The 26,182-nt window shown below is 36.8% G+C and overlaps 1 protein-coding gene across 2 annotated transcripts in view; it reads right to left on the bottom strand.

Annotated features, from left to right (window-relative positions):
- The window catches only part of dgo (ankyrin repeat domain containing protein 6 diego), a 171,294-nt gene that overhangs the window by 17,149 nt on the left and 127,963 nt on the right, over positions 1-26,182 (bottom strand). For both annotated transcript variants that reach the window (XM_081729400.1, XM_081729398.1), the window contains exons 5-6: positions 4,360-4,557; positions 1,753-1,851 (exon numbers count right to left, since the gene is read on the bottom strand). In XM_081729400.1, coding sequence (XP_081585526.1) covers positions 1,753-1,851; positions 4,360-4,557 — 297 coding nt within the window. The remainder of the gene's footprint in view (positions 1-1,752; positions 1,852-4,359; positions 4,558-26,182) is intronic.

Raw genomic sequence — 26,182 nt, 5'->3', positions numbered from 1 at the left:
ATGTTTTCATAAATCACATAATGAATGCAAGTAATTTGGTAAGAACTTGCACCCTCCTTTACCTTTGCAAAGTGCATTCAAGTTCTAAGGTTATTATGATGTTGAGTTGAGTTGATTTTGAGTTTAACGTTCCTTTTAGCAGCAAGGCTATATGAGACGGGACCTACTGATTAACGTGGAATCCGAACTACATGAGCTCCCTCCGGAAATCGAACCCGGTTCTCCCACGCCAAAAGCGCGTACGCTGACCACTTAACCACGAAGGAGCTCCAGTCTAAAGTTATTATTTCTTTATTTCTCGGCAATTGAAGCAGATAGAAAGGTAAGAATTGTTTTTAAAAGATTCAGGGTGAGAGCAGATACAAGCACCGTCCAGATCATAGGAAACTGGTGACCCTGTCTTGCAACCAAATACCTTTGCGCAGTAAAGATGGCGACTTTATACTCGAAGAAACAGGATCTTGCAAGGAGTTTTCTTCACTTGCGTGGAAAAGACCTACCGAAATTAATTATAAATTTAGTAAGGCATGCAGTGATGGTGTCAATGGACGTGAAATATGTGTGTTCATACTTACGGCAGTTCAAAGAGGACCGCGTGTAAACAAATCGAAAGAGACTTGGCACTGCACCAGCTGGTTGGACAACATGATAGCGCGAGCGGAATAAGTATTTCTGGAAGGTTGCTGATTAACCGTGGAACTGACAGATTTCAATGTCATCTCCGTGGGATCTGTGCCTACAATTCTACACAAAGAACCGAAAAGTTTTCTCAAGTTGGGCTTTGCGAACGCTGGCCCATCAACACAAGAGTTCCCGCATCGTAACGTGGTTCGGAACTATCGCATCCACTAAAACACATTCTTCATACTCACGATGTCATAACTTCATGTCTCATTCAATTGAAAACAATTTCGAAGGGTTATATCCCACATATAATAATAATAATAATAATAATTAATAATAATAATAATAATAATAATAATAATAATAATAATAATAATAATAATAATATGTTTTTCGAACACAAACATCGCCATCTAAAACTCTCCTACCGCAAGATATCGCTACAAGCTTTCTTTGAGCTGAATGGTGCTGACATCTGGCCTGAGCTTACCTAACAATGGCTTAGTCGTTTAAAAGAACTTACACGTTTCTATAGAGAAAAGCATATTATAGTCCAGAAGGTATAACGTCCTTGGCTTCCCGCGCTTGGACCTGCTCGTCACTGGGGTGTGTGGTAAGAGGGTAGCCAATTACCGCCAACCGTCTACTGAGCTCAGCGAGCCACGAGTAACCAAACTGGCCACTTCCCATAAATGTCACTACAACTTTTCGCGGGAAGTCAACGACGTCATACCTTCCGTACTATAGAGAAAAACAAACTTTTGAACTTTAGTACATCTTGTATCTTAGTGCCAGTAGTTTGAACTTTAATTTATAAAGTGATCCTGTTTATTTTATATGAATGTCAGGTGTAAGTTAATTTCTAAATAACCATCATAATTTAATATCAGAGTTAAACGTTACTATAATTCTGATTTATCACTATTTCAGAAATATTTCTTGCAAAATATTTAAGGTTGTCTAAGAGATAAGATTTGAGGCTGTCTCGTCTCGCAAAGATGTGAAAGTGATTCCTCGTCTCGGAAGTTGTATTTGTTTTTATTCGAGGAGTATCTTCTCGTCTGGTCTCGTGATCAACTCTTTAATTAATATTTACTGTATCTTCATATGTGAAAACTAACATCTTACCTTATTCTGGTCTGATACATGGCACTCAGCACTGATTAAAATGCGCGTAACTCCCGCATGTCCGTATCTGGCACTAGTATGTAAAGGAGTATCTCCATACTGTTAACAAAAACAAACAAATGTAAACCATAAAAATCATAGAAAAGTAAAACAATAACAACGCATAGCAAGTACACAAAGTCCTGTAGGAAACTAAAACTCAGTAACGCTTATTTATTATGTTTAGAAAATACAAGATTTTTGGGTGAAGAAGAGAAAAGTTTAAAGTTTTATTCTGGCTACACTACTAAATGACGCTTGCATTGATGGACACGTGACTGAAGATGGCGTTGGTAATACAGAAAAAGACAGGAGCAGTTAAAATATTGAGTGTCGCTGCGGAGAAAGTGCCGAACAACATATGGGAACTACCCTCAGCAGAGACAAATATCAAGAGATGGTATTAATAAGTTCAAAGCGAATTTCGGCATGCAGTGGAAGGCCAAGAACGAGTGACAATGTGATTCTGACAGTGAAGGAGAGCGTGGTGCAGATTCCAATAAAATCGATTGAAACGAATATCTTTGGAAACTGGGAATATTTACACAAGAAAATGAAGGGCCGGTCCGACAAGTTAACATGTTTTACGCGATCTGTTAGACGAAGGCTGTGATATGAAAATGAAATTTTGTGAATCAATGTTTATCCATTTACAACGTGATGGTGCCCTTCTGTCTCGGATTGTTATCAGATTAGGATACGCTGTATGTTTTGGGAAAATAAACAAAGACAACTGCCGAATTTAGGGGTTGAATATCTACATGAGTTCCATACATGAAGTATCCCAAAGTCAATATGTGGTTCGCAGTTTCAGTTGATTACATCATTGATCCATTTGTTTTTCGCGGAAGACACAGTAAATGGCAACAATTTCTGAACGTGCTACAGACATTCATTGTGCCAAACCTGAGAGGCTCGACACTATCAATGAGGTCCAAGATGTGGGTACCGCCACATTTTGCCCCTGAGGTTTGGCAGTTTCTTAACGAACATTTTCAGGAGGAGAGATGGATTGGTAGATGGGAACACACATTTTGTCCTGCAAGATCACGACATTCATCATCTTGTGATTACTGGCTGTGAGAATATTTAAAGGCCGAGATGTATGCATAGAAACCCATTAATCTATACGATCTGAAGGACTAATGTAATTTTGTATATCCCAGACGAGTACAATGAACACAAAATTCTCGGTTTCAGAGAGACTGAACAGCATTTGGACGTGAATAGTGCACAGTTGGAGATTTGGCGTAGAACTTTAACAAGCGAAGAATAAAACTTCAAAACTTATTGTAAATACACACAACATTTTGTAAATAAACTTAATACGGTAGTTTTTAAGTTACTAAGTTTTTCGTTTCCTACCAGAACTGTATTTTCTCCAGCATATATCAAAAACTATCTCAACAACTATGGCCCAATTAATTATATAAATACTGAATTTGTAATTAGATAGATCAAAAACCCAAGTTATTAATTAAGGATCAGAAATGTCTTCTCTACTAGTACTGCATGACTTAACATATAAATGAAATAATTGTTAAAATAGAACGTAAAATCGAACTAGCGAAGAATAAGTGGCATCAGAGGCTTCCCACTATCGCTGACTTTACCGATATTTACAAATGATTATGGAACTCACTTGACAAATGATTATGGACTTTGAAATCCATTTTGAAGTTAAAGTCAATTTAATTGTAAGTACTACGTATCTACAGTAAAGACAAGAAAAGAAGGTTCATTCGGTGAAGTGGACCACTAGATGTTTTCAGTGCTATGCTAAACGCTGCTTGAATCCAAATAGTGTCGAGTGTTTACTGATGCCAGATAATAAAGAGAGTAATCATGGAATTCTGCTTAGATACTTACTGGAGAAATTATTTTTCGACCTTTACCGCGAGTCCTCTTCTCGAACTGCAACGCTAGAATCCAGGAATTTTCTTATTGTGACTACTACAGTAAACGTATAAATTTGGCAACAACGCACTATGGCGTTCTGCGCAAGTTTCGTCTCAAAATCTATTTCCTTAAATGTAAATTAATATTTAAATAAAGTGTGGAACATAACACGAAAAACGGTCAAACAATATATCTATTTCGTGATAAGATTGTTACTTTAAAATACTTTACACATACAAATAAACATTTCATAAAACGGAGAACTTCTAGTAAGATCTAACAGCAAGTGGGTGCCATCTTGTGTGCTCATTGTAAAACGAATCAAACAAATATTTTCTTTTATTTGTTACATTTTTCGATACCAAGAGACACAACAAAATGAATCAGTGTCTTGTGTTGTAGCTGAAACATAACTTTATCTTATAGTACAATATTTATAATACGTAACGTATCATTGCGCAGTAGTTAAGGGAATGAGCTGAAATATGTACTGACTTCCGGGTGGTGGTCCACCGTAAGAGGACAACAGATACATCTCAATTCGCTTAAGTTTTTATTATTTGATAGGAATAATGTAACTTTGTCCTCTTAAGTTTTACTTAAACTAAACAATAAATAAATTCATTAAACAACTAAAATATATAACAAATAAATAAAACTATATTTTACATTATTTTGAAGATCGGGATCACATCCTGCTAACAGAAGTTCCCTGCAACTTTGGTTGTGTCCATTTTGGCAACAAAGATGAAGCGCTGCAAATCCGCCCCTGTTTTTCAGGTGAAGATTGGCTCGTGCTCTTCCCAGGGCTGCAACCGTTCGACTATAGCCTTTCCAACTAGCCTCGTGTAAGGCTGTGTTTCCATGCTATACAAAAAATAAAGGAAAATAACTAAGTTAGAAACTAAGACTTTTTGGTGATTAGCAATTAGACAAGTTAAAAAAAAGTGTAAATAAGTATCCCACAATAATATTTTCACATCGTAACATGACCATCACGGCATATTTATCAGCAGGAAATAATATCAAAATTCTTTCACACTCTCATTTCCCAGCAGTTCCTATTTTCTGGGTGATACATCCACTGAACACTAATATTGTTTTCCTTTTCAACTTGTTCTTGAAAGGAAAATGGTATCAATTTATTAGGATTAGGATTCTAACACCTTTAATGCAAGTTGTTTGAAAATACTTTAAAGACTAATGAATATCTTATAAACACAAGTGTATATTTAATATTTGTTCTTGTTTGTTTTGGGTTTAGCGTCCTTTTCAGTTGTGAGGCTATATGAGCCGTGAATCTACAGGCTAACTTTAAAAAGGCTGAACCACATGAGCTGTTGTCGGGAATTGCAGGTCTCCCGTACCAAAGGCGGTTACGTTATCCACATAACCACGAGGGAGCTCATATTTGTTCTAGTGAATATACGAGGAGCAGTGAAAAACTTCCTGCAATTTTGTTGTAGCTCTTTATTATCACAATATTACTTAATCGCCTTCAAAGCAGGCACCTTCGTAACGCACACGCATTTGTTCCACCGCTCCTGAGATTGGTGGAAACACCAACAAAAGGTCTCTTCTGGTATCTTCGGAAGTTCAGCCACCGCGTTAGTTTTGATGTCCTCTACGTTGGCGAAACGGAAAAGGCCCATTTTTTAAGCTTTGGAAGGAGCCAAACAGCCCGTGGTGCTAAACTGTTTTTAAGGCTATCAAACTCTTTGAATTAGATTTCCCCCAATCTGCACATTAACTTGATGTTTCCATGTTGCTCAATCTATGAAATTGCATCAACTGATCACTACACACTCCTACGTTCAGCTACACTACTCGTACACTGCCTGTTATGACCTGTTCACACTTCTCAAGTTCAAAATTAGGCAACCTAAGGACTGTATTGTACGAGATTTATTCTGATTGGATCACAAATACCAAAACTACAACAGCATTCCGGGAACTTTTTGACCGCTCCTCGTATTATAAATACAGATCAGGGACGTAGGCAGGAATTTATTTCGGGGGGGGGGGGGGTCAAAAGCGTTTCGCGGGGTCCAAATACAATTTGAGGGTAAATTATATGAACATTTCTAAAATTCCCCCTAAAAGTAGACTACATTTGCAAAAAAAAAAAAAAAAAAAAAAAGTCGAGATTTCGGGGGAGGGTCCGGAGACTCAGGACCCACCCCCTTCGTACGCCCCTGACACAGATGTGTATTGTTCTGCTGAATTCAATGTAAACTCAAATCTATATGTATATTTGTTTATTCGAGTTTAGCATCCCTTTTCATAACAGAGGCTATATGAGACGTGAACCTACTGTTTAAGATGCAATTTGAACTACCATAATGTGTTCAAATTTCCAGGCTCTACCACCGGGAATTAAACCCGCATCCCTTGTAGAATAGGCTCGCACACTAACCAACAGACCAGCTAGGAGACTAGATATCTGTTCTATTGCATGTATATTAGATATAAAATCTAATGCACACTTGTATTTATTCATATCAACATATAAATACAAAATTGTTTATATAACTATTGTAATAAACGTTTTATAAACAATCGCTGAAAGCTGAGAGACGTAATATTTTTTTTTAGTTTCCCAGTATTTTTGTAATGCTATTGATTCGTTACATTGGTTTATTAGGAGTTTCTACTTATAAAACATTTTCTATATATGACAAAAAAGATATGACGATGATAACAACATTGATCGATTCTGTTTATCGAAGTTAAAAGGGGGCGGGGAGTCTCAGAGATGTGATGAGATCTTACGATCGTCTGAACTAACATGTATGAAGATGAGGATACTTCAGTAGAGAAAAACCTGTCTCGCAAAGAATTTTAATGGACCACACTCATCAACGCTTGCATGCCTTGTGGCGTTCATTGCCAACGACTGCGACGATTGGAATATGGGATGAGTGAAGAAGAAACAAAATAGAAAAGAAAATTCTGCTTTAGTTCACATGGCCTCCCATCCGCACTGAGAGGATTACACTGTACAAGGACGCATTTTGTTAACTGTCAGAACGAAGTACATGATAATAGATAAAAGCAGGGCTGGAAATTCCGAAAAAAAAGAAAGAAAGAAAGAAAAATTGGACCAAGTTTTATGTTATTAATTAAAGTCAAAAAAATATACGTTAAGTAAAATGTTAAAACTTTATGGTAAATTTATATTTATAAGATAGAAGGTTAAAAACAATGTTATCTTTAGGTAGTCTCAGGCCCGCACCCAAAAATTTTTGTTGGGAGGTGGATGCAATGCTAACTACAAGACACCGCATCTATGTAGGGGGCCGCGGTGGCTCAGTGGTAGAGTGTTCACCTCTGGTGCATGGAACCCTTGGTTTGATCCCAGCTCGCGCAAAGTGAGCCTTGTGATAGACAAATACCGTGTGCGTGGTTTTCTCAGGGTTCTTCCGTTTCCTCCCACTTTCTCCATTCCACTATTTCCTTCCTCATTATCACCGTCTCCTTTAGCCTAGCCGACATAACCGTGGGACGTAAAACTTAAAAGATTTACGTCTACATAGTATTGAACCTATGTTATTCTGCACCTAAAAAAGATAAGTAATTATTAACTACTGTCCCCATACTCTCAAAATAATAATAATAATAATAATAATAATAATAATAATAATAATAATAATAATAATAATAATAATAATAATAATAATAATATATTGCTTTGATAAGAAAAGGAAGGGTAGAGATGAAGTGAAAAATCAAACCTTTACGCTACATCCAGTGTTCGAAGTGGGAAAAAAAGCAGAGGCGGTACGTTTTATTATGATTTTGACTCAACATACTTGTTATTTAAATATTGTCTTGATCACTGAAAAACCAGTGACGGTATGTCCTCATTAGTGAAAAACCAGAGGCGGTATGGCATACCATCGCATACCGTCTCACTTCGACCACTGGCTGCTACATCTATTTATTTCTCTGCTAAACAAGTATATTTTTAAGAGGGGGAGTCTGAACATACGTTTCCCCAGGCGACTGTAGGCAGAGATGGGGATGCGAGACGAAAAATAGCATGTGACATTCAAGATCAGACGTGCCTTTATTTTTCCACATAAGTACCACGTACATTGTGACATTTGTCGTACCAGTCTATAAGCTTCAAAAACCTTCGAGGGAAAATTCAGGGCTCTGCATACGGGGGAAGCGTCGAACAGCTTCTGTGATTTCAACATTGTTTCCAAAGCGCCTGCCGCCGAGAATCTTCTTCAAATTCGGAAACAGATGGAAGTCACTGGATGCGAGATCAGGTCTGTATGACGGATGGGCAAGATCCTCCCACCTTGGGGAAAACGAGAAGGGATACTTATTTTCGGACCCCCTCGTATTAAGAAAGTATACAAATGTATACCGAATTACGAAGATTTTGGGGGAAAGCCAGATCTGGCGGACTCCCGTCTGTGTATATGTGTGTGTGTGTGTGCCACTTGGTAGTCTCGATTTTCAACATTACTAGGGAGCTCATTTGTGGCTAAGCGTATAAATCTTTAAGTTTTACGTCCCACGGTTATCCCGGTTAGGCTAAAGGAGACGGTGATGATGAGAAATGAATGAAATGGTGGAATGAAGGAAGTGGGAGGAAACGAGAGAACCCCGAGAAAACCCACGAGCACGGTGTTTGTCCACCACAAAGTCCACACGGCGCGAACTGGGATCGAACCAGGGACCCCAAGCATCGGAGGTGAACGCTCTACCACTGAGTCACCGCGCCCCCATCGTGGCTAAGCGGTTAACGTACGCGCCTTTGGCATGGGACACTCGGATTCGATTCTCGGTAGGGGCTCATGTGGTTCGCATTTAATCAATATTTTCACGTCTCATGTAGTCTCGCTGCTGAAAGGGACGCAAAACTCAAAAATTAACTCAATCAACATTGTTAGGTTGTCGACATTGAGATAAAATATATGTTATGGTCTACACAGTCAAATCTCCAATTATGAAAACGAAACTTATGACACATCTCTAACAGGAGACTGTCAGTGTTTCTTTAATTCTTTTAAATGTTAAGGGCAGCACGGTAGCTTACAGATAAAGTGTTCATTTCTGATTCGCAGTCATAAGTTCAATTCCAGGAATGTAGACTTAATAGTGAAAAAACAGAGCTGTCAAATGTCTCGGATTATTCTTGTTTTCTTACCTTTTGTCATAGTTCAATCGACAGCAGAGCAGGCCGGTAGCCAGCCCAAAAATGTAGGGGGCGGATGAAGTTTGAGGGGGCGATCCAACCATATTATAGTTTATCACCATATTATAGTTCATTTGCAAGCCTACCGTGAAAATTTTGAGGGAGGCCAGCAAAAATTTAGGGAGTCCCGGTCCCCCTAGGCCATCCTGGATACGGGCCCGCAGGAACGTCATTTCAAATTTTGCTGGAGGAAGGAGGGGAGCAAGATTATACAGTTCATAAAGAATTTTACAGTTTGATTAGTTTAATTGATTAAAATTATGTATTTATCAAACTCAGGAGGTGAATTGCCCCCTCATACCCTCCTCAAATGGCCCCCCTGCTCGCTGCTGAAAGGGACGTTAAACTCAAAATCAACACAATTAATCCAAATACTCAAATTCTGAGGTTGTATACTTTCAAGTACAGACGATAATACTCTGTAGCTGATTTATGTTTGGAAGAAGGGCGAAAGAGGAGGACAAAATTTTAGCCCAGAAAGAGTAAATCTTTTGGAAGTACAACAAATGATATCGAATTTAAAACACAAAGTATAACATATACAATAATGGTTGACATATGGAAACAAGCAGAACTTTCTCACGTTTCCACGATACTACAAATGTTCTACATATCGTATATTTCTGAATTCAAGATGATGATTTTTTTCCCCAGCAATTTCGTACCCAAAGAATATGAACTCGTCTTGCTTTCCTAATTATGATGTAAAGCTTACTTTACTGAGGGGCCGCGGTGGTTCAGTGGAAGAGCGTTCAGTGGTGTGTGGGATCCCTGGTTCTTTCCCAGCTCGCGCCAAGTGAACTTTGTGGTGGACAAACACCCTGTGCGTGGGTTTTCTCAGGGTTTTCCCGTTTCCTGCCTTTCTTCATTCCACCATTTCATTAATTTCTCATCATATCGTTTCCTTTATCCTAGCCAGCATAAGTGTCGGACGTAAAACTTAAAGATTTCATTTCTTTTCTTTTTCTTTCTTTCTTTTCTTCTTTTCTTTCTTTCTTTTTTATTTTTCTGCACAGATTCATGAGCTTTCCGTAAGCTCTAACTTTATCCTATTCCTCGCCTACCGCGTTAAACTTGAATGTTCACAGATTCAATGGCCCCTGCAATGAGGAAGTATCTGATTTGATTTTTAGTGTAGTTTTACAGCAAGTTCTGAAAATATAATTAATGTGCTGTAGATGTATTTTTTTAATAATCCTTTGTTTAAAAAAATGGGAGTCGTCCTGGATTGAGAAATATACGGTATGTCCTGTTGGTTACAGGATGCACATAGAAGTGGTAGTCCAGCTCGGACAGCACGATTTGCAACATTTAGGATAGCTCACGAGACAAGATAAGACAGTTTTTGTAGTGATACGATACGAAATGAGACTGAGACGAGACATCCTTTTGAGATGGGACAGCCTCAATTCTGTCTCATTTTCACCGTAGTAATGTTCCCTGTTGATGATCACCTAATGCGTTCCCTTAGCTCCGCGAGTATTATTTTGGCAGTAGATGTATGTAAACAGCCACCTTTGGTGATCTGGAGTTTTTTTTAACAAGCCCGTAACTTGTTCCTGGTGCAGTTGGCGGGTGCTCGGAGAAAGCGAACCCTTCCGCAGAAAGCGAACCCTTTCTCATCTCTCTTGTCTCGAAAAAAGCTTACGATTACTGAGCTACATTTAGTGTCCCAGCATAGCACATTATTGTTTCTGACCCAGGTTTGATTCTCGGTAGAAGCTCATGTGGTTCGTACCCGACGTTAAGCTGTAAGGCCATGTTTCATATAGCCTCGCTGTTGAAAGGGACGCTAAACTTCAATCTAATCCAATCCAATTATTTCTGACTTACTCCAATTTATTATTTACATCTGTACGTACGGGAAGCACAACGTTGCTTTAATATATACAGTACTTTAAATAGCATACAAATAGACTGGGAAATTGATATAATAAATAAATAAAGATTCATAGTTATTAAATCATAAATTAATAACTAGGCGCGGCACTTGGCACAAGACTCCATTTTGTTCTTAATTATGAAGTTTGAAAATGCAGAACGTATCTTTCTTCTTTCTCTTTTAACGAACACGTTTCGTTCCAGACAATTGTACTGGAAATGAACAAAGGTGGACATTGAATTGAATAACGGTACGACATTCTATCGCAACGTGACCACGCCACTTCGCCTACAATTTGCTGTAAATGTGCTCCTCTTCGATTCTTTTTGAAGATGGCCACCCATTCGTGTTGTTTCACCACCTCCACCCAAGGACAAGTGGTTCACTCCCCCTTCTAAAAGACACCTTCATTTGTCGTTGACGTGCTTGGCTTCAAGTTGGAGTGGTTGATAAAATATTAACGGTTTCCAGTTTCTCTTCTTTTCCACGTCGAAGTGTGAGTCTTCTCTTTGTGCACGATGAACGAATATTTTGTAGTGTGTGCACAAAGAGAAGACTCACACTTCGACGTGGAAAAGAAGAGAAACTGGAAACCGTTAATATTTTATCAACCACTCCAACTTGAAGCCAAGCACGTCAACGACAAATGAAGGTGTCTTTTAGAAGGGGGAGTGAACCACTTGTCCTTGGGTGGAGGTGGTGAAACAACACGAATGGGTGGCCATCTTCAAAAAGAATCGAAGAGGAGCACATTTACAGCAAATTGTAGGCGAAGTGGCGTGGTCACGTTGCGATAGAATGTCGTACCGTTATTCAATTCAATGTCCACCTTTGTTCATTTCCAGTACAATTGTCTGGAACGAAACGTGTTCGTTAAAAGAGAAAGAAGAAAGATACGTTCTGCATTTTCAAACTTCATAATTAAGAACAAAATGGAGTCTTGTGCCAAGTGCCGCGCCTAGTTATTAATTTATGATTTAATAACTATGAATCTTTATTTATTTATCCAGGTACAACTCTTGGTAGCCTACATCATTTCCAACAGCTTGTCACAATTCATTGACTTATTTTCAGAACTAAAGGCCAATCTACACCATAAAAGATCTTGTACAAGATCTTGTAGCTGTCATAAAAAAATCTTGAAACCCAATCTTTCTATTTACTGTCTACACATATCAACTTCTTGAAAGCAAGAAAGACATTTCCACCCATGCAGCACTGCGCTCTAGTGGACAAATAGTGAACCTTCTCATTACAGGGTTCTGCCTGGATGACAAATGGGTTTACCTGAATCACCTGAATGAAGTCTATCTATATATTGTATTTTTCTTCACATTTATGTGGCTTTCAGATATTCACTATTTTTAATTAAGAGTTCAAATACAGAATTACACACCTCCAATTTAAAAAAATCCTTACATTTGACCTTTTTCTAAACAAAGAATCGCAAAATTTGAAATATTAAAGAAATTGGCCTTCATTCCCTCTTCAACATCGAAATTTTTGACAACGCTGCAGCATGTGTTCAGTTATTTATAAGAAGGAGTTGATATGCCGAATTTCACATCCCTTACTTAAGGGATTTCTAAAATACTCTCGGTAAAACATTTGAACACCCATTACCGCTTCCCCATTTGAGTTCGTATTTTAATTTAAAATCCTTTCTGATTCCTTGCTATCATATTAAAATGATTTTTCTTCCAAATATCACATTTTTTAGTATATTAGTATGACCTGGGCCAGTGGTGTAACTACAATGGAGCGAGTGGAACAGTTGCTCCAGGGCGCACAGTAAAAGGGTGCATGTGCGAACGGACTTTATGCAAAGAACGTTTGAAATCATTTCAAAAGGTACGCTATGACTATTAGCAATTAATTGGCAACAGCCGATACCGGAGGCGGATCCAGGAATTTTTGAGGGGGCGGGCAGGTTTGAAAAATAAACTTGAAACATTTTTCGATATTTGGTTCGCTAACTAAAAGTGTGGACTGCAGTGCTTCATAATTCGTATTTATCTCCACCCTTCTAGAGGCGGCACTGAGGAGTGGCGAACGCACCCAGAATCTTCCTTTTGAAAGAAGTTTTATATATATATTTTTCCTAAAGCCTTTAAACAAGCGCTCCGTTAGGGACTAATTTATATATTTTACTCCTCATGGAATATGGATTTCTCTCAGGATTAGAAACCTGCTTGTGTTTGATTATTTTTGAAAGTATATTTTAACATCAAAAGATGATATTATATTACGAACGTTTCTATTCTATCCATTAATTAAATCATATCTAAAAGTGAGACAAGTGTAATATCAGAGAAGGGGGATGGGATAACGAGTCAGTTGTTACGCCATGCCAGCTCTGTTGGCCCGTGTTTCACGATGCGAGCAGGTGTTTTCACGATTCATCTTACAAATATCTCCCAAACCGTTACTCCCTGTTAAAAATCTTAGTGAACCTTCTTTGTAGAAGTAGTCTTAGAAATAAAATGAAAAACGAACAAACAAGCCAGACTGTACGATAACAAAGATATGAGTGATACCGTAAACGCTTCCAGAGGGAGAGGGTCTCGATTTTTACAAATATCCCCTAACCAGTTACTTCCAGCTATAAATTGTACTGAATCGTATTTGTACTACGTAATCTTAGGGGGAAAAAAAGAGTGAACGCGCTAGGGTATATAGTAACGAAGATATGAGTGATGCCATAAACGCTTCACAGGGGGGTTTAGGGGAATAGCGGGATAAGCATCGGGGAGAATTTAGGAGAATTTTGAGAAATTATACCTTTACATGTGTGCTAACGATTGGTAGATAATTCATCTTGCTACAAATTTGTTCTGACATTTTCCCTTCATTGACCGGGCTAGTGGGCAATATATATATATATAACCGGGTCACGGATAATTCGCAACAGAAAATGAAAAGGGGTCAATTCCCACCAGGAAAGCAAAAGGAGATAGGTTATTCGTTAGCTTTCAATTCGGTTCCAATTAGCTTTTACTGTTTGCACTTGAAAGTAAAATACAAACCCATTAGAGGGGAATTTTAACTTGCTTTGAATATATAATGAAACTGCCAATAGTATCTTTACCGGTGTCTGTACTGTCAGAATGGACGGACAGATTTGAAATCTTTGAGTTTTACGTCCCACGGTTATGCCGGTTAGGCTAAAGGAGACGGTGATAATGAGAGATGAGTGAAATGGTGGAATGAAGAAAGTGGGAGGAAACGGGAGAACCCCGAGAAAACCCACGAGCACGGTGTTTGTCCACCACAAAGTTCACTTGGCGGGGGCTGGGATCGAACCCGGGACCCAAAGCACCAGAGGAGAACGCTCTACCACTGAGCCACCGCGCCCCCCTACGGACAGATTTGAGTTCAATATTCAGCAACTTAAAGCAGATATAGTTTTCGGCAAATTTCAGAAAACTACTCAAATCAATCCATCAATTCCAAAGTTACAAGCAAAATAAATTTTACATAAGAGAAAGAAATTTTGTCGCTGATTGTACATTCGTCACTGGTTTGATTCGTCGTGTTGGAACAATTCTAGTTCATAACATGTAAATTTAAATATCTATTACATTCAGAGTATTTTCCCACATTTTCTGTACTTCAATTATAAATGGTGCCAAAATTTCCGTTTGCTTCGTTTCTTGGTGCCAAAATTACCGGTGCCAAAACTACCGTGTCAAAACTACTGGTGCCAAAATTTCCGCCTTTCGTTAATCAGTACGTCCCGTCTCATATAGCCTCGCTGCTGAAAGGTACATTAAACTCAAAATCAACTCAACTCAATAATAATAATAATAATAATATAATCCAGAAATGCTTTAGGGGTGGCTGCAAATCGGATGATTAATATATATCCTTCATATACATAAAACAAAACCTAATAGACGACTAATTAGCTTCCATGGGCACGTTTTACGTTACAGAAAGATCAGTATTATAAACGTAATTTGGAAGATTGTATAAATATAAAGAAGCAGGCAACAATGTAATCCTGGTATCTTATGCGTTCATCACAGGGATGATACCGTATTGTAGTAATATACATAGAATATAGAAATAGTCTATAGTTGTTTTAAGACATTGGATAACTCCAGTATGTGACGTAAAATAAAGTGCATTTTCAGCGAAAAACAATTCCGCATTTTTCGCCTGTGATCAGTACACCAAGATTTAAAAAAAAAAAAAAAAAAAACTTGGACGAATATTTTTTTGTTTCCCCCTCTGTGAATTTACAAACCCGAAATTCGGAAACAGTGTGTTCCAAATCCTCCCAATACGTTTCAAAAGTGCAATTATTTTCACCAGTGCAGTGATTAAATCTCCATGGATTGGAAATTAAGATGTGTTTTGTGCTCCTCAAATTAACCTAAATTGCGTAATTTTTCTCAATTAGTATAGGGGACCAAGGAGTGGTCCAAGGACCTATTATATCAGAATAATTTATAATGAAAGATATTTCTCCCTAGGGTTGGGGATGAGAAGTCGAACCTAGAAATTTAAATGGAATTAATGTTTATGTAATTGAAATAAAAATATGGACTGAAAGTTTATTTGATGTGCATCGAGTGATGTACCCTAGAACGAATATGACATGTCTTCGACGTGAATATATATATATATATATATATATATATATATATATATATATATATATATATATATATATATATATATATATATATATATATATATATGTTTAGGTAGAGACCACGGAAAATAAAAAAAAAATATGGACACTTTTACTAGTGCAAGTGAGTCTCGCTAAATAAATTGATGTTAGTAATATGAGACAGGACTCAAAAGTTGAATAATTTGGCTTAAAAAGAACCAAAACTCATCGAAGATTTTCTCTAAAACATTTTTTTTAATTACACGTTGTAGAATGGTCAACGAAAGATTTTTTTATTTTTTCATTTATTTCACGAAAATTTAAGTATGTTGACATCCTATTGTCAATACTTGAAGTATCATTATGTTTTTTTTTTATTCATTCTTCTTTTACTTTCAATGTATTTAAATTCGTTAATATCTATACATATAATGTAGTAATTCCATACTGTCGTATCTATGTGACTATTGATCACTGGCGGATCCACGTGGGGGGCGGAGGGGGCGACCGCCCCCCCCAAAGGTCTTCTACATCCAGCATATATCGTTCGGAAATACAAATATTGTCTTTTCCCGGCCGATCCAATCTGTGTAGCAAGCCTAGTAGAGTCTAATCAAAATGTGTGGTACTTAATGGTGCTTAATACAATACAAACATATTTGAATTGTGAATACTTCTGTCCCTAGTTCCTTGGGACGGTTACCATAAGCCGCAAACGAGAGAGAATGATTCATACGTTGAACGAACAGCTGTAGGAAGAAGGAAATACGGTTCACTCTGTGAACTAAAAATTATATTTTAAAATTGTGTCCTAGAAAAAAAATGTGGGGATGGAATTCAAAACCTGAAACTTCAATTACCTTTACCTTGAATAAAGAGAAATATAGAATATTCAGCGCTCCTTAATGTAAAGCTCTCTAAATCTGAGATGGGACTTTTAGGTTGGTTGATTGATTGATATGTATTTACGTCGTTCGTCAAAAGTGATGCTTCACAGAACGAGAACCAGAGTTTAAAGTTGGATCTGAACCACTGTAGTGCGTTCGATGTTCACTCACCGGGTATCAAACCACAGAACCTCATGCATGAGAGATCAAAAGTACTCTCGCTAGATACTACATCAACAAAGAACTGTGACTTTTGAGGTTCAATACGGAAACATTCATTGTGACTTTTAATGGCATTTCATCTTTTCTTGGGAAATAATACAAGCTACAAGCTGTTGTGGTTCTGATCTTCGCATAGGCCCAACCACTTAAGCTAGAAACTTGAAATTCGGATAGTTGATAGGATTTGTGATCTAGGATACCACTAAGGAAGGATTTTTGGGAAATTCAAAGAAAGGAATGGGGAAAGGGGTGGAAATTATTTTAATAAGATGGTCATCTCTCCAAATCCCTTAAGGTTAGAGACTTGAAATTTGAATTTGGATTTCTCATTTAAAGTAATTTGACACGTGTTTCATCATTTTTTGATACTTTAGTAAAATGGGGAAGAGAGGTGGAAAGAAAAAGGGGGCGGTGCTTGCAATTATTATAATAAGATATCTAAGAATCTTTGAAGGTTAGAAACACGGAATTTGGTATATGGACTTCTCACTTAAAACAATTCAATACATATTTCAGCGTTTTTGCCTTCTTCTTCTTCTTCTTCTTCTTCTTCTTCTTCTTATTATTATTATTATTATTATTATTATTATTATTATTATTATTATTATTATTATTATTATTATTATTATTATTATTATTATTATTATTATTATTATTATTATTATTATTATTATAAGATGCCTATATCTCGGGATCACTTACGGCTAGATATACGAAAGTTGCTAGTTTGATTATTCATTTAAAATAATGAAACATGGATTTGAGCATTTTTTGCCACTTAACGTAGAAGGGCAAAAACAGAGGTGAGGGTTCACTAAAATGTTTGTGAGGTGTTTGAATTTCGTGACAGCGTTTTAGCTCAATCCAATTCTATATGAAAGACACAGAAGGGAGAACGCGAAATATTGTGTCACAGTACCACGTAGAAGCATTTACTATATTGTGCGTAGCCGTATTCCGAATAAATTGCGGGTCTGGGAGCGAAATCCCACCTAAGCGAAGGCTACTATAATATACTTTTATTGTTGTTGTAAGCATGACTATAATTATACTTGTTTCTAAATGCTGCTTTTAAGAAATTACTTAATAAAGCCAATTTCCAACCCCCTGTTCCTAATCTGGACTAATGCGTTTTTTTTTTCTTTACATACTCAATTATACCACTGCAAAAGCGGAGCATTCGGACAAAATACCCTATACGGTGCTCATGGTCCCGGGTTCGATTCCCGGTAAGGGTACATTTTAACGAAAAATGTGGTTCGAATTTCACTATAATCAGTAAGTGCACGTCTTCTTTAGCCGTCATGTAATTACCGTGGAACGTTAAACTCAAGCAACAAATCAAAATACTCTATATACAGAGGTCTGTACTTTTGTAATAATGTCCTATATTTGTCTTCTTGCTCTCTCCTGTTTAAGTGGAAAATTCCTGGATGTACCAGAAATTGAATTCCTTACACATTCATCTTTAAATACATAAATTGAGTACAGTTGGGAGCTTTTCTTGAGAAATGAACAATTCCATGGGTGTCAAAGTTTATCAGTCAGTGACTCCCCAACTCCTCGCGAATCCTGGGTTCTATACCAATCATAGAAATGTTTTCTTCACCTTTGATACATCAGAAGATTTTGGTACGATTTATATAGCCGCAATATTAACGCGCACTTAAAAAAATGTCAACAATATTGACAAATTGAAATCATGGTGAAAAACGAAACTTAACGGAAATTCAACACCTTGCCCTCAGGAAATGTTATTCGCATAGCGCCAGAGATCAAAGATGATGTCCCTCTCAGAGAGACACTGAAAAAAAGTCATGGATACGGATCGACGACCGGAACATACCCTCTCATTCTATTGGATAATGAAATTGATAGATTTATGTCAAGCTTCATGTTTCCTTGCGATCACTTTAGTGAAACAAAGGGAAGCTATATTTATATACACAGAGGAGAAATGGGACAGGCTTCGTGGCAGGTAACAGATGACAGGATAAATACCATCGTCAATATAGCACTTTCTGTTGTGTAAGTACTGTCCAATACAGCGCATCTGATAAATCGCGATGACTAAATGTGAAGTGAATCATGATACCGCCACGCCTCCGAAACGGAAGTGCGTATTTAATTTAAATCTAGAGAAAAATATAATTTCATTTTAAAAAAACTTACAAATTCGGGTCATAAAATATAATCTGGGAATCAGGTTTACATCCCCCCCTCCAGCCCCGGATTCATGTGTGTCCCATTTTTCCAAATTGAAATTCTGGTCACTTTGAAGCTATGCTCATCTTCCAGGAAGCGAACCGCCCCCTCCAAATGATTCTTCTGGATCCGCTAGTGCTATTGATGACAAACATTTTTTTTAACTTATGCAATTGTAACTTATCTGTATTCTGCTAAACTAATATTTTTTTTAATAGATGTAATAAACTGTTTTGTAAATTGTAGTTAGGTTAGTTTAATTTAAATATACAAATCCTATACGCTGTCCTGTATGAGTGTGTGTGTGGCTGGACATTAGATTTAGTTTGAATTGAAATATTTGTGTTTACCTATATGTAGACTTGCTCATTAATGGTAATCAGTGGCTGCAGTTTACTACTAATAAATACTAATGAAAACCGCTGATTCTATCTGAAATGGCTCTATGAGAGGAGCGAAGAGAACAAAAGAAGCCGGAACTAACCATTGTTTATTAATATTTTGGAATATTGAATCTCCAGAGACCAATTAAATATTTTTTTTTCCTGCGACCAGTTTAACAGTACAATCGATCTCAGAATTTAAACCTCAAGTGTTGAATTAACATCGAACAGTTTTGAAATGATAATATAAACTTTCTCATTTATTTTCGGCGCTAGCCTGGGGTGATCCCCGAAAATGTGGTCATCCTGGTGCTAGGTCCGGTGTGTGTGAGTCGACATGTGGCTATCTCGACCATCGAATACCAAATCATTACCGAATAATCATTGAAATCAATTTCAATTCGACAACTTTTCAACTCCTTTTACCATATCCCCTAAATTAACCAATAACATATTTTCTCTTTCCTCCATCTTCTTACTCTCCCTCTTTTACCTTCTTCCATTTTCCTTTTCTTCTTCTTCTTCTTTTCCTTTCTCTCTTTCTTTCTCCTTTTAAAAATAAAAACTGAAAAAGGGGGTCGTGACTGGGAACTCAAGTTGAAATAAACACGGTCATACATTTATTACATTTTTATTTTCTCTTCGGAAGTCCGATAATAAGAATTCTTTTATTTTGATGAAATCTAGAATACTCTAAGTTAATAAGATAATGATATATCATCCCCACGAAGGATGAAAGGTTCCCACTCACGACTTGACTTGACTTGGGTTTACACTCTATTTCCAAATACACTATGCAGTACCAGTACCATACAAAGTTTTTTTTTCTTTTTCAACCAAACTATACAAAATCTCACTTTTATTCTGTGGGTTCGAGGAGCCTCCCTTGTTGGACCTACTTGAGACCAAAAAAAAAAAAAAACTTTGACTTCCAGGGTTAATCAAACTTGGAAAACAATTCAGTTGGTATTCGACTCTGGAAAATCGAAGTCCCGGATACTCGACGCAAGAACAAACAGCAATGAAAACCATAATGTCAGGTTCAGCAAATGTTAAAAGCACAGGAAAAATGGGCCGCTAATGGATTTACATATCACTATTTACAAATAGTAGGTTTTGCCAATATCAAAAGTTCAGAACAGAAAATAGCAAACAAAATATAACTATTTATAATGCAATAAGTGTTTTACATGTCCACTTTCTATTATTCATATCATTATAAGAAACAACAAGCAAAAATTTTTCAAACATTTAGTTTCAGTGTTATACGTTATGCACAAAGACTGGAGTCGTTTCTGCAAAATCTGAAACACTCTTCCAAGTTTCTCTTTTGGTGGTTGACCCACAGCATCTTGATGAAGCGCAGTTGAAACCGTTTCTTCAACTTGTTGAATTCCATGAATAAACTTCCAAATAGTTGGGTGGGACATTCCTACCAAATGATGAAACTTCTAGTTCCACGATTCACAAATATTATTTGTCCTAGTTGCTGTTCAAAGTGGCTTGGTGAACATTCCAAGTGTCTGGGGAATATAGAAGGGGCACATTACGTAAGCGAATATTCCCAGACCAAGCTTTAACACGGCAATACGCGCCGGACACGTAGTACTATCAAAATAGTCCAGAAGTTACAGCTCTTCCTCTGAATTCTCTTGTATTAATTGATGCACATCTGCTATGAGAAGAAATGCCAATCCATTCGTTTTTCTCGCAAAATAGACGAATATTTTCATTGCTCTTGTACCGTTCTGTGAGTCCAAGCTCTTGGACGTTCCTTCATGTTGACTGAGTCAGATGAAAAACCCAACGGTGTATACGACTTGAATTTCCAAAAGTTCCTTTTACAGCCGCATTTCCTCTATCTTGAAATCCATAACCACAGTTACAGGGTCTGGATATTCACTAAATTCATTGCAGTGATGCACCACCACACGAAACAGTTCTTCATATGAATTTTGTGTGTTGCAGTGCATTAAGGCGTAGGCCTACACCTAGTAAAGGAAGTCTTACCTCAAATAACATATACGTGATTTTTTTTAAGGAACCATTGAAAAAATGCCGTCCACCATCCATGTTTCACTTCTCAATAGCTCCATAAGGCTATATTTAAAGACGCTTATGCTTTGCCTCTATTTAGTTCAACAAAGGTGAAAAATAACCGTGACAAAATTTCCTATATGATAATATTTCTGTGAAAAAATTACTGGAAATTTAATCTCTTGTCTCAAATACGATATCTAAAATAGGGCTATGTAACTCATTATTTAATAATAGAGGAAGCAACTACAGTTTTAGAGGAAGCAACTACAGTTGCCCTGTACAAAAGCTCCAATTTAAGCAATACTTTACATGCAGTAACATAACTAGGTGGTTGCGTGTTAAAAGGACATTAGAAGAACTTAAAACACCAAAACGGCGTAATCGAATTTTCCGAAGAAATAAAATTAATTTCAATGATTTTTTCCAAACCAAACTTTGACTTTCCGCTGAATAAAGTCGAAGTCACTACTCCAAAAATGAAATGAAATGAAATCTCTAAGTTTTACATCCCACGGTTATGCTGGCTAGGCTAAAAGAGGCAGTGATGAAGAGAAATGAATGAAATGGTGAAATGAAGAAAGTGTGAGGAAACGAGAGAATCCCGAGAAAAAACATGCACACGATATTTGTCCTCCAGAAAGCTCACGTGGCGCGAGTTGGGATCGAACCAAGAACCCCATGCACCAGAGGTAAATGTTCTACCACTGAGCCATCGCTGCCTCTATTAATAAAATTGCAAACCTTTATTCATGTTATAAGTCTACAGCATACAGCATACAGTATATATATATATATATATATATATATATATATATATATATATATATATATATATATATATATATATATATATATATATATACATTGTATTATTTATACCTTTTATAAACTATGAGATGTAAATAATGCCACGGACCTTCTAACGTCGTAAATATATTTCACGTGAATTACTTTTCTATATTGAAAGTATTTATGGCCAAAACCTATCAACACGATATTTTCAGATTTCGAACATCCAAAACTGGAACATTACGCGCTTAAAAGTAGGTCAGATAAGCTAGTGAATCTGCATGCATAGTAAAATTAAGTGAAGTTGACTGATAGTAACTCCCCCTCCATCACATTTGGGCCTCAACTCTCTGTGCTATTCGCCTATCTTCACAAAATTGATTCCCTCCCTTCACAGTGTTTCACGAAAAGCACTTGGACCCAATAGAGCGCTCAACTCTTATGCGTTTGGTCCATAGGTCAATTTCAGCCACTGTCAAGTGAGCTTTTGGTGGACAAACACTGTGTGCTTGGGATTCTCCTGTTGCATCCAACTTTATTCAACCATTATCACCTATCTCATCATCAACCATAAGTCACGTTAACATGTTACTAATATATTAAACTTAAAGCCAGTTATACTAAAGTAATCGGTAATTAAAGGAATATTTAATTGATGTTATAATAACTGTTGTACTTACTCAAGCTTTTGTTTCCTTCCTTTGTTCTTTTTAGTTGTAAACAAACCTCGTTCAGTAAATGACTCATCATCATCATCATCTTATTATTATTATTATTATTATTATTATTATTATTATTATTATTATTATTATTATTATTCACCAATTTAATGCCCGAGGCTACAAATATCGTTCGGTAGTTAGTAAATATATGAAGCTTATAATAAACTAATAAGAGCGTGTTGCGTAGTAAAGTATTAACAGCACGAAGTAGAAGATATAGAATGAGGGGTGTTACGACCTCCCATGCCATGATACGATATGCATAAACCGACTCGCAAGAAAACGACAGTTGTTCTTTGTTCAATGACGTCACTCATGATGAAAGAAACAACTGTCCATAGGCGGTCAGAATCTCACATACAGATGGATGTATGAAATATATAGCTGACGTATATAATATACGTATACATGTGTAGTACACGGAAGTTTGTTAGATATCAGACACCCTGCAGCGACATGATATAATGTCTAAATGAGAAAAAGGCAGTAACTATGTAGTATATGGATAACGTATGCTCCATACAGATTTCCGTACTAATCGTAAGGATTCCATATATTTGTACAGCGGTGGACACTTCTAAATGGTACAGCCATATGGAGATTTACGGCTAAGGTGTACCATTTAGAAGTGTCCACCGCTGTACAACATACCGCTGTCCGAATAACGGATTTTTCTCAGTGTACACATAATTCTATACTATATGCAATAGTATCATATATACTTTGATTTTCATATTTATGTTGTCAATGTAAATAGCAGCAATACAAAATATCAATATCAATATCAAAATACTTGTATGTTCTTTTGTAGTTTCAATCAAATCATAGGGTCAGATAATGGGGGATCAGGGCCGTCTTACGCATCCTTTTGCATTGTTTGCTTAATATATGGCCAAACATGTCTTGAGGCTGTGAACTGTGGAACCTTTTACGTACTGCGAGCAGTGGCGGTTTTAGCGAGTAGACACGGGGCTACCCAAAAATATATAAAACTGAAAATATATTTTATAAACACTAAAAGATATAATAAAAAGTAAATATATTTTCACTTTTTTTATTAATGGTAAATAATTATTTAATAAACAGCATCAACAACTACTGTACAGGTAATTTCCTATTGTCATTAATCAATCGAATGTGCATATGTATCCATACGCGAGGAGCGGACCTACCCAAAATTAAAATCCTAAAGCCGCCCCTGACTGCGAGCTTTAGCATGTTGGAGGTGAACTTCTGGAAAACAATACAATTGAAATGACTTGATACTAGACCGAAGTAAGTTTGTTTTATCTTTGTTTCAGCTATAATGTCAAACGGTTTACTTGCAACTGAGTCAGTCAATTTTCAATTTCTATGCAGTTAGCTTTCTTTCTTTTTTTTTTCTTTTTCTTTAATCACATTCATTTTTACTGATATAGATGTGAATAACGCTGCTAATAAGAGAATAGTATCTAGGTATTTTTCCAAGAAGAACAAGTAGAATAACATCTAAAATTTATGATAAAACTAAAAGAAAGAGTTATTCTTCTTACAGAATTATTGCGAAAAAATGAAATGAAATCTTTAAGTTTTACGTCCCACGGTTATGCCGGTTAGGCTAAAGGAGACGGTGATGAGATATGAATGAAATGGTGGAATGAAAAAAGTGGGAGGAAACGGGGGAACCCCGAGAAAACCCAGGAGCATGGTGTTTGTCCACCACAAAGTCCACACGGCGCGAGCTGGGATCGAACCAGATACCCCAAGCAACGGAGGTGAACGCTCTACCACTGAGCCACCGCAGCTTCTATCTACAATCAAAATATAGGCATAATTAGAATAATTGCAAAACCTAAAGAACAACCCTGAAAATTATGTACATCGGTTCAAATTTCCATTTAATCCATCATATATATATATATTATATATATATATATATATATATATATATATATATATATATATATATATATATATATATATATATATATATATATATATATATTTGGTGACAATCAGTTTATCGGAAAAAACATTATTATTATTATTATTATTATTATTATTATTATTATGAAAATTAGTAATTGTGAAAGATAATAACTTCCATTAAAGCTGCTATGATTACAGAATTTAGCTTGCAGTACCATCCTGAATTCAGTATGCTATTTATTCCCGGCGGGAGCTCATGTGGTTCGGATTCCACGTTAATCAGTAGGTCCACGTCTCATATAGCCTTGCTGCTGAACGGGACGTAAAAATCAATCAATCAATCAATCAGTATGCTATTTTCATATCTGTGAGGAAGCTAAATTATTTCGATGCCTACATTCATGGAACCGAGCTGTTAACAAAAGAAGAGACACTTGTTTTCCCTGGCAGTCCTAAAAATGTGTATTTTGGCTCTTCCCCCTCCAGCCCAAAAGAAACCGTTGTTTCGGAAGCGGCGCAACTGGATTTTCTTTTATGTCAGCGGGAGGGCGATAGCAGGTAGCAAGCAAGACGGCCCAAAAAGTTGGACACTGTTGAACTTCTTGCAAGATGGAAAAAATGTTTTATGACCCTATCAAGACTATGTGTACACGGGGAAATATGGTAGGGTTTCAAGATTTTTTTTATGACAGCTACAAGATCTTGTACAAGATCTTTTATGGTGTAGATTGGCCTTAAGCCTGTAATGACAAGACGACGCTACTCCATTTTGTCTGCTGGACGGGCAGTAGGTCTCTCTGTAACATTTCGATGTATCTTTTCATCGATCTATCTTCTAACATCGAAATAAAAATACTGTTCAAATTTCTTCGATGTATCTTTTCATCGATCTATCTTCTAACATCGAATTAAAAGTACTGTTCAAATTTCGATATTCCGATATAGTCTATCGATTAATCGTTTAATATTTTCAACTATCGAAATATCAAAATCAAAAATATTATTGATCGAAAATCGATATTATGTGTGTCAATACTTCGATTCATCGATACTTTCAATATTGAAATCAAAAACATTACTGGTGAAAAAATCGATATTTTTTTCGATGCTGCAATATTGCGACATTTCGAAATTTTTGATGATCGATATTTGAACTAAGTTTAGATATTTTATCGATTTAGATTTTTGATAATCAAGTACAGATATTGCACAACCCTACCGAGCAAGCAAAACGCAAGCGAATAGCGTAAGACGTGAGATGCATGTTACGAAGGCGCATCAATAAGCAACGCTCAATTTATTCGTTGGCTGAATTAGAAAAATTGAAATTTTTGAGTTTTACGTCTCATGGTTATGCGGCTAGGCTAAGGAGACGATGATGATGAGCAAAGCACGAAATGGTGGAATGAAGAAAGTGGGAGGAAACGGGAGAACCTTGCACCCATGCACACGGTGTTTGTCCACCACAAAGTTCATTTGGCGGAAGCAGGGGAAACCTGGGACCCCATGCATCAGAGGTGAACGCTCTACCACTGAGCCACTGCAGCCCCTGTTGGCTGAATTAGAGTTCAGCGTTCCTTTCAGCAGCGAAGCTATATGAGACTTGGATCTACAGCTCAGT

Source organism: Thermobia domestica, chromosome 10, assembly GCF_964235325.1.
Source record: "Thermobia domestica chromosome 10, izTheDome1.hap1.1, whole genome shotgun sequence".
NCBI lineage: Eukaryota > Metazoa > Arthropoda > Insecta > Zygentoma > Lepismatidae > Thermobia > Thermobia domestica.
Note: the sequence above shows the minus strand (reverse complement) of the source record. Positions and strands in the feature narration are given on the sequence as shown.